A 15,095-nucleotide genomic window follows, 5' to 3' on the forward strand; every position below is an offset into this window, starting at 1 on the left:
CCCGCCGCCCGCGGCCGCTCACCTGGTGCGTGTTGTTGGCCAGCTTGGCGGCGAAGCCCGGGACCCCGGCGCAGCCGTCGTCGTCGCCCTGCGCGCTGCGGCGCCAACGGCCTCCGCGGGGGCCCGGGGCGGCGGCGCGCAGCCCCCAGCTCACCCCGACCGGCCCGGCCCAGCGCGGCAGCGGCGCGGCGGGCGGCGGCGGCGCGTCCAGCCGGTCCTGGCCCAGGGCGGCCGGCGGCAGCAGCGGCAGCAGCAGCAGCAGCAGGCCGAGGCCGTGGGGCCAGCGCGAGAGGCCGTCCGCAGCTCCCCGGGGCCGCTCCATCGCCGCCGAATGCCGACGCCGCTGACACCTGCCGCCCGGCGCCCGCCCACCCCCGCCGGCGCCGCGCCGCGCCACACCCCCGGCCGGCCCGCTGCCTGGAGACGCGCGGCCCGCCTCCCGGCGCCCATAGGCTGCCCGCCCGCCCGTCTCCCCAGGCCCACTCCTCATTGGCTCGCGTCGCCTCCGGCCTCGGGGGTCCTGGATTCGGATGCCAAGACGCGGGACTGATTGGCTGGAACGTGGCAGCGACGGCTGAGGTCATCCCCACCCTCGCGCGGCGTCTCCGGGGCCCGGCTTCCCGGGTGGGCGTCGGAGCTCTGCCTGCCTTCCCGCCGAGCCCCCCGGCGCTGCGACCCCCGGGCACCCGCGAGCTGGGGTTGGGGGCCCCCTCCGCTCCCCCAGAAACGCTTTTTCGGCGCAGGCGGCGGCGGGAAATCTCAGGGAATCCCTGGGCTCGCTCAGCTGGGGAGGGGCAGGGGGCTTCTGACTGCCGCGCGCTCCCGCGCCCATCGCGGAGGCAGGCGCCTTGCTGCCCAGAAGGCGAACGGGAATTGGTATGGGCCAAATCCCACGGAGGCAGGCAGATAACAGGTCATCTGACTCCTGCGAGGCTGAAGAAGTCCTTCCAGGACGTTTGGCCCTCACTTGCCTTCCTCTTCTGCAGGGAGGTAGGCCAAAGGCAGAATTAGTGTGGCTTTTCTGGACTTCGAATGTAGCTTAGGCATCAGGGGCAGGTAAAGGGCGCAAGAGAATTGCCTGATGCCTACTTTATACTTGCGCATTTCATAGGTGCACACGCATCTTGACCAAGGGCCTCGGTCCTGCAGTGAGTGCACTGCACAAGTTTGGTTCCAGTATATGAACCAAACTAGCGCCCACTTCCAATAAATAAAACCCCCTGCACTGTTCTCTTTATCGCAGAAGCTGCGCACACAACTTTTAAAAACATGCAGCGCTGGTGGAACCGGTTCTGAATCCTTGGCTTTATTGACTCCATCCTTTCCAAAGGCTAGAAGTTGTTCAGTAGAAAAGGTAACAGAAAGATATAAAATATTTGACTCCATCCTTTCCAAAGGCTAGAAGTTGTTCACTAGAAAAGGTAACAGAAAGATATAAAATATGCAAAATGTTAGAAAAGATAGAAAATACGCAAAATGGTATGCCCAAAAAAAGCAACATAAAATCACTTTTAACTGTAAACTAGCAGTAAATTCAAGGAAAGTATATTAATTTGTAGAGCAGAGTGGTGCAGTGCACTCAACCCAACATTTACATCAAAATACTGGTCATGTTAACTTGCAAACAAGAAGATTTACCAATTTGCATTTTTCCCAAAAACTACCATAGTCAGAAGTAAAAAGTTTTTGAATGTCATCTGTGCAGAATAGTCCTCCCAAGTTCTCAAGCTACTGGACTAAAAGATATTGCTCATGAAATGCAAACAATTTGTTCTTTTCTGTGACTACTATGTAACATTTTAAAATAAAGTTCAATTTTTAATCCATGCCAACTATGGAGTAGATCACAAGACAGTCAGTTCCAGTAGCATGTGATTGGTTGGGAGGAGGAGGAAGAGGGGCTATAAAGGAATATTTCTTTGTTTGGGTGACAAAGATGAATGGTCTATTGTCTTACTGTCTGAAAAGAAAAAGTCAACTCAACAGTGCCATCTCCTGGAAAAATTACTAAATATATTTTTTTCTAGTATTAAATGTTGAACCCAGGCGTTCTTCCTCAGAGCTACACCCTAGGCCTATTTTATTTTTAATTTATTTTTATTTTTTGAGGTATGGGGGGTGGAACACATAGCTCTACCTACTGAGCTACACCCCCAGCCCTATGTTTTATTCTTTATTTTTTTTGTCAAAGGTCAAACTGAGTTGCAAAGGGCCTAAGTAGCTGAGGCTGTCTGAAAACTGTGATCCTCCTGTCTCAGCCTCCCTAATACTGGGATTATAGGCCTGCACCACCACGCCTGGCCACCAAATGCACTCTTTACTATTAAATTTGTTGTACTGGTCTGTACTACCTGCCCCTTTTAATGTGTGGCTGCTAGTTATATGTTTACAGTATTTTCTTAAACAGCATCAGCTGTTGGGGACATGGTACCTTGTGTATGGAACTGAGAGAAAAGTGTTTTTTGTTTGTTTGGTTGGTTTTGTTTGGTGGTACTGGGGGTGGAACCCAGAGGCTTTCTATCTCCAGGCTATACTCCCAGACCCATTTTATATTTTATTTGGAAACAATATCTCACTAAGTTGCTGAGGCTGGCTTCAAACCTGTGCAATCCTCCTGTCTCAGCCTCCCAAACACAGGGATTATAAGGGTGCGCCACCACGCCCGGCTGAGAGAAAAGTTTTGAGTGAAAAGTGTTTTGCTATTTCACTTTTGTCTAATCACAGAACACAAAATACAAAAGTTATACTTTTGTATACTGCCAGTTCTATGTAAAAGACTACAATAAGATCTCATCTTACTTGCAGAATTAAAAAATTTAAGTTTACTTTATTACTAAAAACCATACTTTTCTCCAAAATAAAACTATAGAAGAAAGACTAATATAAAGCAATTACACATTACAAAGTCATTACCTTTCCTAGTAAGACTATTTTTCTGGGCATGTGCAGTGGCACACTTCTGTCAGCCTCAGCAGCTCATCAAAGCCCTCAGCAATTTAGTAAGACCCTGTTCAAGGTAAAAAATAATAATAAAATAGGACTGGAGGGTCTAGCTCAGAGGTAACAACACTCCTGGGTTCAATCCCCAGTACTTCTTCCCTCCAATAATCTGATGCAAGAAAGCTTGTTTTAATATTATACAGAATATCAAATTTCTCTCTTTAAAGAATGCACATTATATAGGGTATAACCTTTGCTTTCTCAGTTATAGTCTAAGGTACATTTGCATTGTTATATTGCACAGACAGTGGGAGGTAAGTAGTTGTAAGCAGAAGCTAAGAGAGCTAGGCTGAATTATTTCTTAGGTTTTGTTTCTCTATACATTGCATGTGATTCAGAGGTACAACTCACTTCTCTCCAAAGCAGCATGTGCTTTATACATTTTTGCATTAACCTAGTGTTGAAGGGATTATCAGCTGGGTGTGGTAGCGCACACTCGTAATCTGAGCATTCAGGAGGCTGAGACAAGAGGATCATGGTTTGTAGCCAGCCTCAGCTACTACTTAGTGAGGCCCTTTGCAACTCAGTGAGACCCTGTTTCAAAATAAAGAATAAAAAATGGACAGGAGATGTAGCTCGGAGGTCGAATGCCCCTGGGTTCCATCCCCAGACCTGCAAAAAAAATTTAAAAATTAAAAATAATTAAAAAGGGATTATCATTTATCAGGTTCTTCCCACCATGTGTGTTTCATAGACTATATGAAGACTAGATAGCATTTTCACAGCTCTTTCCCCAGTGTCTAACATATTACTTGGTGTATATAAGTAGGTTCTCAATATATTTGTTAAGCAAGTGGAAATTGCAATAGAATTCTCAATGGTATTTTCTATTAGTTTTTTGTGTGTGTGTGTGCGACACTCGGAATTTAATTTAGAGGCATTCTACCTCCGAGCTACATTTTTTATTCTATTTTTGAAACAGCCCTATTTTTTATTCATTATTTTGAAACAGGGTCTCACTAAGTTGTGGAGGCCTCGCTAAGTAGCTGAGGCTGGCCATGAACCTGTGAGCCTCCTGGCTTCAGCCTCTCAAGTACTGGGATTACAAATGTGCACCACCACACCCGGCTCTATTAGGGTTTAATAAAATAAAGTGATCATGAGCTAAACAAGCCTCACAATCAACATACTATATCTAATGGATTAAAGAGACTAGAACAAGCCGGGCGTGGTGGCGCACGCTTGTACTTGTAATCCCAGCATTCCGGAGGCTGAGAATGGAGGATCACGGTTCGCAGACAGCCTCAGCTACTTAGTGAGGCCCTCTACAACTCAGTGAGACCCTGTCTCAAAATAAAAAACAAAAAATAGGGCGGGGGTGTAGCTCGGAGGTCGAATGTCCCTGGGTTCCATCCCCAGATCTGCAAAAAAAAAAAAAAAAGACTAGAACAGTATTTGGAACTTTGGTAATAATATACTCTGGTTTTTTTTTTTTTTTTAAGAGTTTGAACCCCAGAAGCATTTTACCTCTGAGCAACACTCCTAGTCCTATTTTTTCTATTTTGAAATAGGGTCATTCAGTTGCAGAGGGCCTCACAAGTTGCTGAGGCTGGCCATGATCCTTCAGTCCTCCTACTTTTCCTTATATGTATATACCTACAAGATTTCTTTCTTCCAAGTGTTACCAAAATCCAAATGCATCTAACTCCCCAAACCCCTGCCACAGCCCTGGAACCATACAGTATAAATTTAGTATGGGCGGGAGTGGTGGCACACGCTTGTAATCCCCGCGCTTGTGAGGTGGAGACAGGAGGATCGCGTAGGTTCGAAGCCAGCCGCACTGGCTTAGGAGACCTTGTTTCCAAATTAAAATATAAAAAAAAAAATAGGTCAGGGAGTGTAGCCCGGAGGTAGAAGGGTTTCCAGGAACCCCAGTACCACCAAAGATAAATAAATTTAGTATGAATTCATCATACTCCAATAGTTACTTTTTTCTTTTTTACGGTATTGGGGATTGAACTCAGGGGAATTCTACCTCTAACCTATATCCCTAGCCCTCTTTATTTTGAAACAAGGTCTCACTAAGTTGTGAAGGGCCTAGGTAGCTGAGGCTGGTCACAGACCTGTAATCCTCCTGTCTCAAGCTCCCAAGTACTGGGATTACAAGTGTGCGCCACCACGCCCGGCTGTTGCTTTTTTTTTTTTTTTAAAACATTTATTTTTCAGTTCTGGAGGCTGAAAAGTGCAAGACCAAAGTACTAGAAGTTCTGGTGTCTGGTAAGGACAGTCTTCCTAATTTGTCTATATCCTCCTCCTTGGTATATACTCACATTATACCTATTTGGAGAAGCGCTCTCTGGAGTCTTCACTTGATCTTAGCCTAAATGCCAAGAAGCAATGTCTGGAGTCATACAGTAAGAGCATTAGTCCACCTGAGGGAATTCACCGTGGTGTTTGTGTACGTGTTGCTGGGGATCAAACCCAGGGCCTCATGCATGCCAGCTGAGTGCTCTATCACTGAGCTATGCACCGCCAGCCCCTTCATGATAGTAGCTCTAATGGGAGTAGTATATTCTAGTCATAAACTACTTCTGAATTTTACAGTCCTCTTACTGATATGGCTGAGATTTATAAATGATTGCCAAATGAATGAGGCCAAGGTCATGATTTAATTCTTTTATATTTCTTAAGTTCATAAAAAAGGAAGTCTCTTTCCAAATCGTCCATCAAGACACAAGAACTAACACAGTATTGGAAATGGCTTATTCCAACCCATCAGGGTTTGGAGGACTCTAAAATGTGTTCTTTTAATGATCAATCAATTGCATTTCCTTCATATAAAGAAAGCAGCTTGAATACACATTTACTTAGTAGAAATTACAGGACTAGAATGGATTTAGTCATACGAACTAACACCTATTAACCACTGGGAGGAGGTGGACTAGTTTGAGTTAATTTACCAACATCAAGAAATTCATGGCCAGCCGGGCGTGGTGGCGCACACTTGTAATCCCAGCATTTGGGAGGCTGAGACTGGAGGATCGCGGTTCGCGGACAGCCTCAGCTACTTAGTGAGGCCCTCTGCAACTCAGTGAGACCCGGTTTCAAAATAAAGAACAAAAAATAGGGCAGGGGGTGTAACTCAGAGGTCAAATGCCCCTGGGTTCCATCCTCAGACCCGCAAAAAAAAAAAAAAAAGAAAAAAAAGAAATTCATGGCCATCGGGCGTGGTGGCATACGCTTGTAATCCCTGCGTTTGGGAGATGGAGACAGGAGGATCGCACAGGTTCAAAGCCAGCGCGCTGGCGTAAGAGTCCTCTTTCCAAATAAAAATATAAAAAGTAGGTCTGGGAGTGTAGCCTGGAGGTAGAAGGGCTTCTAGGAACCCCAGTACCACCAAAAAAAGAAAGAAAGAAAGAAAAAAAAAAGATACACTCTTGGGCCTATTTTTTTTTTTTTTTTAATTTGGAAATAGGGTCTTACTAAGTTGCAGAGGGGCTCACTAAGTAGCTGAGGCTGGCCGTGAACCTGCAATCCTCTTGTCTTAGCCTACCAAGTACTGGGATTATAGGTATGTGCCACCATGCCCATCTCTAATTTTAAAATAGACATTCTCATAGAACAGGGATATTAATACCACCATCCTTTTTGCCTGCTCACATAAGGAATGCATTGTAAGAGGATAGACCATGAACAAATATTTTAAAATTTTATTTCAGAACTGTCTTTATGTACAGACATCATAAAAAAAATACACAGACATTGGATATTTTCCAAAGAATAGGAGCTGGAAATGTAAGGGCAATCAAAAGAACTGAAATTGTCCCAGAGAAGTTCTGAGGATCACTCTTCTTTAAATGTCCTTGATAACCTCTTCGAGTTCTTCCTTTGTGAACATGTGGAAATTCTGGCCAGGCTGCACGGTGGCTAGCTGGAAAGCAAACAGAGGGGTTTAGAAGCTGGGCTCGATTTCCCGCCTCTGGCCCCAGCAGTCTGGAGAGGGTGTGTGGTGATGCAGCTGTTCATTAGGAGCTAAGGGACCTGCTGTCCCAGCGATATCCTTTCCAGACAGCAGGGCCCTAAAATAGCTCTCTGACTACAAAATAAAAATTCTATTGACCAAATCTTCTATTTTGAGGTTAACTTAGCACATCATAGTTAACCAAATGCCTAGTATCATTGTTCCTTCTCGAAGTTACTTTAACAAGAATCACAAAAGCGCAGCAGCAAAGTACATGGACTCAATACTTTTTTTCTGTTAAAAGATGCCTTTAGAAATATATATACACTTTCTCTTTCCTCCCTCTCTCCCTTCCTTCATTCCTTCTTGTGGTACTGGGAATTGAAGCCATGGGTATTCTACCTCTGAGCTACACCTCCAGCCCTATTTTATTTTTATTTTTGAAACAGGATCTCTCTAGAGTTGCTTAGAGTCTCACTACTTGCTGAGGGTGGCCTTAAACCTGCAATCTTCCTGTCTCAGCCTACCAAGTACTGGGATTACAACCGTGTGCCACCACGCCCGGCTTCTTTTATATACTTTCAAGTTGAGTTTGTGTGTGTGATCTCAGGGTACTCAGCCACTCTGCGCCTCACTTCCTTATCTGTAAGATGGGGATAAAAAAATACTTATAGAGTACTTGTGAGGATTAAATGGTATGTGAAGAGTGTTTAAAACATTGCCTGGAACGTAAAAAACACCAAATAACTATTAACTATTATTGTTAGATATTTTTTCTAACATTGTCTATGTGGCAGCATAACAAAAAGTTTGTTTTTAACCAAAACTAACAGACTTCATCATCTCTGCTGATCACAATCTCATTATTTTGGGCAGTATTAGGAAAAGATGACACTTTGTATCTGCCCCAAAGCTTTTGTGTTTGTTTTAAAAGTCATTATATATTATATTGTCTTTTTTTTTTTTCTTTTTAACAAAACTTAATAGAACTTAAAAGTTGCCAGATAGAACTGGCATACTTCAGCCGGGCGTGGTGGCGCACGCTTGTAATCCCCACGCTTGGGAGGCTGAGACAAGAGGATCGCACGGGTTCGAAGCCAGCCTCAGCTACTTAGTGAGGCTCTCAACAATTTAGTGAGACCCTGTTTCCAAATAAAATATTAAATAGGTCTGGGAGTATAGCCTGGAAGTGGAAAGCTCCCAGGTTCCACCCCCTAGTACCACACACACACACACAAAATTGGCATACTTCAGTTGCATTTATTATTTTTCTGCCTCATCTATAAGTAAAGTTGGAGCAAAAAAAAAACAACAAAAAAAAACTATTGTACATCTTAAGACATCTGATAACCTAGTCTAGGAATAGATTTTTTAAAAAAATGTTCTCTTAAGCTGGCGTGATGGTGCACACTTAAAATCCCAGTATTTGTGAGGCTGAGACAGGAGGATCATAGGTTCAAAGACAGTCCAGGCAACTTATTGAGGCTCTCAGCAACCTAATGATACCCTGTTTCCAAATAAATAAAAGCGGGCTGGGGTGTAGATTGGAGGTAGAATGCCTCTGCGTTCAATCCCCAGGGTCCCCCAAAAAATGTTCTCCTAAAGCTTGTAGTCTTCTCTAGATTCTCCCCCAAGAATATATCCAATTACATAAAATATGAGGATATATTTTATATGTAGATGATGAGTTCTATTCCAAGGATACTTAAAAATATGTTTCTGCCACTTCTCTTTTAATGTCACTCTCAGAAGCAAACCCACCCAAAACATTACATGGCTAAAAAACAGAAGTTGGCTAAACTCTGAATAGAACAATCTTTTACAACCAAGATGCTGATAAATCAATACTCATAGGATTTGCGCCAAGTACTGCCTTCAGGAAGTTACTCATCCATAGATAAGTAAAAATAACCCCTTATATTTGCATGATAAATTTTGCATGATAAATACATTTACATAAGTTCATTACATACATTCATAATAAGCATGAAATGCATTTTTCTATTTATCTCTTACTTTCAAAAAATCTGTGAGGCAGGTAAAACAGGTATTTCCTTTCATTTATCCCACTGCTAATTTATGTACTATTTGCAGCCTTACTAGGAACTAGGAATCCAAAGATGAAGAAAGTCTGTTTTATTTACTAAGAGTGCTGCATGCCAAAATCTTTCCATGCCAGGCATATAACAGAGCTAAGCATCTGTAAAAAACTGACTTGGAGGAGTTCAGAAAGGCTTCAAGGAGAAGAAACTGAGTCGTATGTTAAAGCAGGACAAGAACCGTCAGACACTCCAGGAAAGGCAGGGCAGACTGAATGTGCACAATGCAGAGAAACACGAGACATGAGGTATTTGCAAAACAAGGTAATTCTGTATGGCTTGAACAAAGGTTGCATATGAAATATGAGATGAAATAGAGGAGGAGTAGGGAGGGGGTCAGAGCTCACAGGGAGTGAGTATCTATAATGGCTAAAAGTATAGGACCTCGCTGAGCGTGGTGGCACAGGCCTGCAATCCTAGTACTTGGGAGACTAGGAAAAGAGGACTGCAGGTTTGCATCCAGCCTCAGCTACTTAGTGGCACCTCCAAAATTCAGTGAGACCCTGTTTCAAAATAAGAAATGGAGCTCCGAGGTAGAATGTTCCTGGGTTCAATCCCCAGTATCACACACAAAAAAATATAGGACCAGCCGGGCATGGTATTGCATTTGGAAGGCTGAGACAGGAGGATCCGGGTTCACAGACAGCCTCAGCTACTTAGTGAGGCCCCTTGCAACTCAGTGAGACTTTTTCAAAATAAAGAATAAAAAAAATAGGGCTCGGGATGTAGCTCGGAGGTACAATCTTGTTGTAGGTATACACATATAAGGAAAAGTAGAGAATTAGTTGGGCATGGTGGCACATGCCCATAATCCCAGGGCGTGGGAGGCTGAGACAGAAGCATTGAAGGATCATGGCCAGCCTCAGCAACTTGTGAGGCCCTCTGCAACTGAATGACCCTATTGCAAAATAGAAAAAATAGGGCTAGGGGTATAGCTCAGAGGTAAAATGCTTCTGGGTTCAAACGAAAGAAAGAAAGAAAGAAAGAAAGAAAGAAAGAAAGAAAGAAAGAAAGAAAGAAAGAAAGAAAGAAAGAGAGAGAGAGAGAGAGAGAGAAAGAAAGAAAGAAAGAAAGAAAGAAAGAAAGAAAGAAAGAAAGAGAGAAAGCAAGCAAGCAAGCAAGCAGAGTATATTATTTCCAAAGTTCCAAATACTGTTCTAGTTTTTTTTTGCAGATCTGGGGATGGAACCCCAGGGACATTTGACCTCCGAGCTACACCACCGCCCTATTTTTTATTTTGAGACAGGGTCTCACTGAGTTGTAGAGGGCCTCACTAAGTAGCTGAGGCTGACTGCGAACCGCGATCCTCCATTCTCAGCCTCCGGAATTCTGGGATTACAAGTATGCGCCACCAAGCCCGGCTTGTTCTAGTCTCTTTAATCCATTAGATATAGTATATTGATTGTGAGGCTTGTTTAGCTCATGATCACTTTATTTTATTAAACCCTAATAGAGCCGGGTGTGGTGGTGCACATTTGTAATCCCAGTACTTGAGAGGCTGAGCCAGGAGGATCGCAGGTTCATGGCCAGCCTCAGCTACTTAGCGAGGCCTCCACAACTTAGCAAGACCCTGTTTCAAAATAAAGAATAAAAAATAGGGCTGGGGGTGTAGCTCAGAGGTAGAATGCCCCTAAATTAAATTACCAGTCACACACACACACACACACACACACACACACACACGAAAACTAATAGAAAATACCATTGAAGGCCGGGCGTGGTGGCGCACGCTTGTAATCCCCGCGCTTGGGAGGCAGAGACAGGAGGATCGCGCAGGTTCGAAGCCAGCCGTGCTGGCTTAGGAGACCCTGTTTCCAAAAATAAAATAGGTCTGAGAGTGTAGTCCGGAGATAGACGGGCTTCCAGGAACCCCAGTACCACCAAAAAAAAAAAAAAAAAAAAAAAAAAAACCATTGAAAATTCTATTGCAATTTCCACTTGCTTAACAAATTTGAGAACCTACTTATATACACTAAGTAACATGTTAGACACTGGGGAGAGAGCTGTGAAAATCAACTTTATGGAGGTATTATTTACATGCAGTGGAATGCATTCATTTTAATCTGCAGTTCGGCATATAAATTTGTCTTCTGGAATTTCATACAAATGAGTTATGTAATGTGTACTCTTTCATGTCAGACTCAGCATGATTTTGAAATTCATCCATGTTAGGCGTACCAGTTTTCTGCAACATTTTATTGCTCAGGGTTATTCCATCTATCCTTTACTGCTATGTCTCTTTCAAACGAAAGATATAGACATATTTTTACTGCCTCACCTCTATTACTTATCACTACATTTATTTTTGCTTTTTTTTTACTTCCCTGAGACTGCTCCATGCTGAGATAACTATTTGTCAGATTTGCTGGTCACTATTATTCGACCTTTCTGAAACACTCGCCTCAAATTTTTTTTTTTTTTTTGCCATACTGGGGATTGAACCTAGGGGCATTCTACTTCTGAGCTACACTCCCAGCCCTATTTTTTATTCTTTATTTTGGAACAGGGTTTCGCTGAGTTGCAGAATGCCTAAGTAGCTGAGGCTGTCCACGAACCACAATCCTCCTGCCTCAGGCTCCGAAAAGCTAGGATTACAAGCGTGTGTCACCATGCCGGGCTCTCTCACCTCAAATTTGACAGTTCTAAAATTAATATAATTATCTTTCCAGACAACTATTTTTTCTTCTTTCGTTTCTAATCTTGGTTGAGAACCCCACCAATGTACACGTCATTCACACCAGAAAACTGGAAGACATTGATTTCCCTTTCCTTTCCTTTTTTTTTTTTTGGTGGTACTGGGGTTCCTGGAAGCCCTTCTACCTCCGGGCTACACTCCCAGACCAGACCCCATTTTTATATTTTTATTTGGAAGCAGGGTCTCTTAAGCCAGCGCGGCTGACTTTGAACCTTCGTGATCCTCCTGTCTCCGCCTCCGAAGATCGGGTATTACAAGCGTGCGCCACCATGCCTGGCTGATTTCCCTTTCTTTTAATAAGTCATGTTTTAGCTGGGCATGGTGGTGCACACTTGTAATCCCAGCATTTGGGAGCAGAGATAGGAGGAATGCGGTTCTCGGACAGCCTCAGCTACTTAGTAAGGCCCTCCACAATTCAGTGAGACCGTTTCAAAATAAAGAATAAAAAATTGGGCAGGGGGTGTAGCTTGGAAGTCAAATGTCTCCAGACCCACCAAAAAAAGGTCATGTTTTGCCCCCTTATAATAAAATAGCCCTTTTCTCCATCCCTTTTCCCAGTGCTATCATTTGTTCAGGTTTCCCCACCACCATCTTTTTTTCTTACCTTGATATATTTTCAGAGGTTTCCTGGTCTTCCTGCCTATAGCCTTGCTTTTCTCCATATTAGTTCTTTTTTTTGTTTTTTTCCTTCCCTCATTCTCATTTGTATTACAGAGTGGATATTCTGGTTATTTTATCCTCTTTTTTTTAATACTGAAAATTGAACCAGCATTCTACCTCCAAGCTAAACCCTCAGCCCTTTTTAAAAATTATTTTGAGCCGGGCGTGGTGGCACATGCTGGTAATCCCTGTGCTTGGGAGGCTGAGACTGGAGGATCGCAGTTCGCGGACAGCCTCAGCTACTTAGTGAGGCCCTCCACAACTTAGTGAGATTCAAATTAAATAAAAGATAGGGCAGGGGGTGTAGCTCAGAGGTTGACTGCCCCTGGGTTCTGTCCCCAGACCCGCAAAAAAAAAAAAAAAAAAAAAAAAAAAAAAAGCCGGGCGTGGTGGTGCACATTTGTAATCCCCGCGCTTGGGAGGCTGAGACAGGAGGATCGCACGTGTTCAAAACCAGCCTCAGCTACTTAGTGAGGCTCTCAGCAACTTAGTGAGACCCTGCTTCCAAATAAAATATATAAAAAAAAGTCTGGGAGTATAGCCCGGAGGTAGAAAGCCTGTGGGTTCCACCCCCAGTACTACCAAAAAAAAAAAAAAAAAGGGCTGGCGGGTATAGCTCAGAGGCAAAACGTCCCTGGGTTTAATCTTCAGTAACACACACACACACACACACACACACACACACACACACACACACACTATTTATGAAATATTTTTTCCACTGAAGAACCTTATTTTAAACTCCCTTTTCTCCATTATTGCTCAAAAAATAAGTCAACCAGCCCTCACCACCCTCTCAAATTCCTTAGCTCCCCTATTCTAAGCCAGTCCCTTCTTTTAGTCAATTTTGTATCAAATTTTGCCCCTTTCATAAGAGACTATGAAACCTGGCTGTACTGGTGAGAAACTGACCACACACTCTCTCTGTACTTTCTACTCCTGTTCTTAACTAGCCAATCTCCTATCAGGGATGAATCCAGCCATCCATTTCTCATAAGTAAGGCTGACAAACATCCTGGTAGGTTGATTGGTTTAATTACTAATTTATGATTCAGAATCGTTTGGCCTTTAAGTTTTGTTTTTTTGAGGTACTGGAGATAAAACCCAGGGGCATTCTATCTCTGAGCTACATCCCCAGACCTATTTTTTTTTCTTTATTTTGAAACAGGGTCTCACTGAGTTGCAAAGGGCCTCACTAAGTAGTTGAGGCTGTCCTCAAACCATGATCCTTCTGTCTCAGCCTCCCAAAAAATGGGATTACAAGTGTGCACCACCACGCCAGGCTTGGCCTTTAAGTTTTTTAAGTGAAATTTAATATTCAGGCTGGGGATATAGCTTAAGAGTAAAGTGCTTGTCTAGCATACATACATGAGGCCTTGGATTGTATCCTCAGTACATCAATGGGGGAATATATATACATTTACATGTAAGTAAACATATAATGCACGCACACACACGCGCGCGCACGCACAATTTCCTCCTATCTATTCACAGCATTTCTAAGTAAGAATACGCACAATTTGGTCAGATTCAGCCCTCAGAGTTCCCTGTTATGCACAAAGCTGTTTACATTGAGCCTTTACAGACTCTTCCTGAAATACCGATGCCCCTCCTCTAGACATCAGCTCTCCAGGACACTTTCCCAGGGCTTTAGTCTAAGTCGCAGGTTTGCAAAGCAAGCTGTTCTTACTGCCATTATAAACATTTCGACTGCTTTATAGAAGTTGTATTGCAATCTGTATGTCCTCTACACCACGCAGCATACTATGTATCACTGGCATCTAGTAGTACCTGCCATAGAATGGACACTTGTATGATGAACTCATTCTGCTTTTTGAAACCAACTCCTTTGTTTGTAATATGCCTTCTCTCTTCTAGAACTTTCTCTTACTATCTGATCTCTACTTTTGCTTAACATTTTTCTATCTACTAGTTTCCTCAGTTTACAAAGTATTTAAGTCTTTCCCCATCCTTAAAGAGACAAAAGTCCTTTTTTAGCTCATACTAACGAATCTTCTTGAAACTGCAACATACTCCTGGTGTTTTTATCTCATCACTTCTCTTTCAGTCCAACTCACTGAATTCTGGCTTCTGACATTACCACAAAGCTGATTACTGAAATGCTACTGATAACCTGGCCCTATTTTTAAATTTTAATTAATTAATTAATTGGTACTGGGAATTGAACCCAGAGGCAATCTACTTCTGAGATACACCCCCAGCTCTCTTTTATTTTATTTTATTTATTTAATTTAAATTTTTTTTTTTTTTTGTGGTGGTACTGAGGGTGGAACCCAGAGGCTTTCTACCTTTGGGCTATACTCCCAGACCTATTTTATATTTTATTTGGAAATAGGGTCTCACTAATTTGCTGACAGCCTCACTAAGCAGCTGAGGCTGGCTTTGAACCTTTGTGATCCTCCTGTCTCAGCCTCCCAAGCTCAGCGCAGAGATTACAAACATATGCCACCACGCCCAGCTCTCTTTTATTTTTTAATTAAGAAAAAAAAATTGTGTGTGTGTGTGTTATTAGCGATAAAACCCAGGGGTCTTCTACATCTGGGCTACACTCCCAGACCTATTTATATTTTATTTGGAATCAGGGTTTCACTTAGTTGCTGAGAGCCTCACTAAGTAGCTGAGATTGGCTTCGAACCTGTGTAATCCTCCTTTCTCGGCCTCCCAAGTACTGGGATTACAGGCATGTGCCACCATGCCTGGCTCTCTTTTATTTTTATTT

General features: G+C 43.1%; 2 protein-coding genes across 2 annotated transcripts in view; both read right to left on the reverse strand.

The window, feature by feature from the left end:
* SORT1 (sortilin 1) overlaps positions 1-383 on the reverse strand; it is a gene marked incomplete at its 3' end in the record, with an annotated part of 94,530 nt that extends 94,147 nt beyond the window's left edge. Inside the window, exon 1 of the mRNA XM_080691488.1 lies at positions 23-383. Coding sequence (XP_080547614.1) covers positions 23-322 — 300 coding nt within the window. The 5' untranslated portion in view covers positions 323-383. The remainder of the gene's footprint in view (positions 1-22) is intronic.
* A 6,383-nt stretch (positions 384-6,766) lies between these two features.
* Positions 6,767-15,095, reverse strand: part of PSMA5 (proteasome 20S subunit alpha 5) — a gene marked incomplete at its 5' end in the record, with an annotated part of 32,739 nt that continues 24,410 nt past the window's right edge. The window contains one exon of the mRNA XM_080692861.1: positions 6,767-6,871. Coding sequence (XP_080548987.1) covers positions 6,794-6,871 — 78 coding nt within the window. The 3' untranslated portion in view covers positions 6,767-6,793. The remainder of the gene's footprint in view (positions 6,872-15,095) is intronic.

The sequence above is a fragment of the Muscardinus avellanarius genome (genome assembly GCF_963383645.1).
Source record: "Muscardinus avellanarius genome assembly, chromosome: 3".
NCBI lineage: Eukaryota > Metazoa > Chordata > Mammalia > Rodentia > Gliridae > Muscardinus > Muscardinus avellanarius.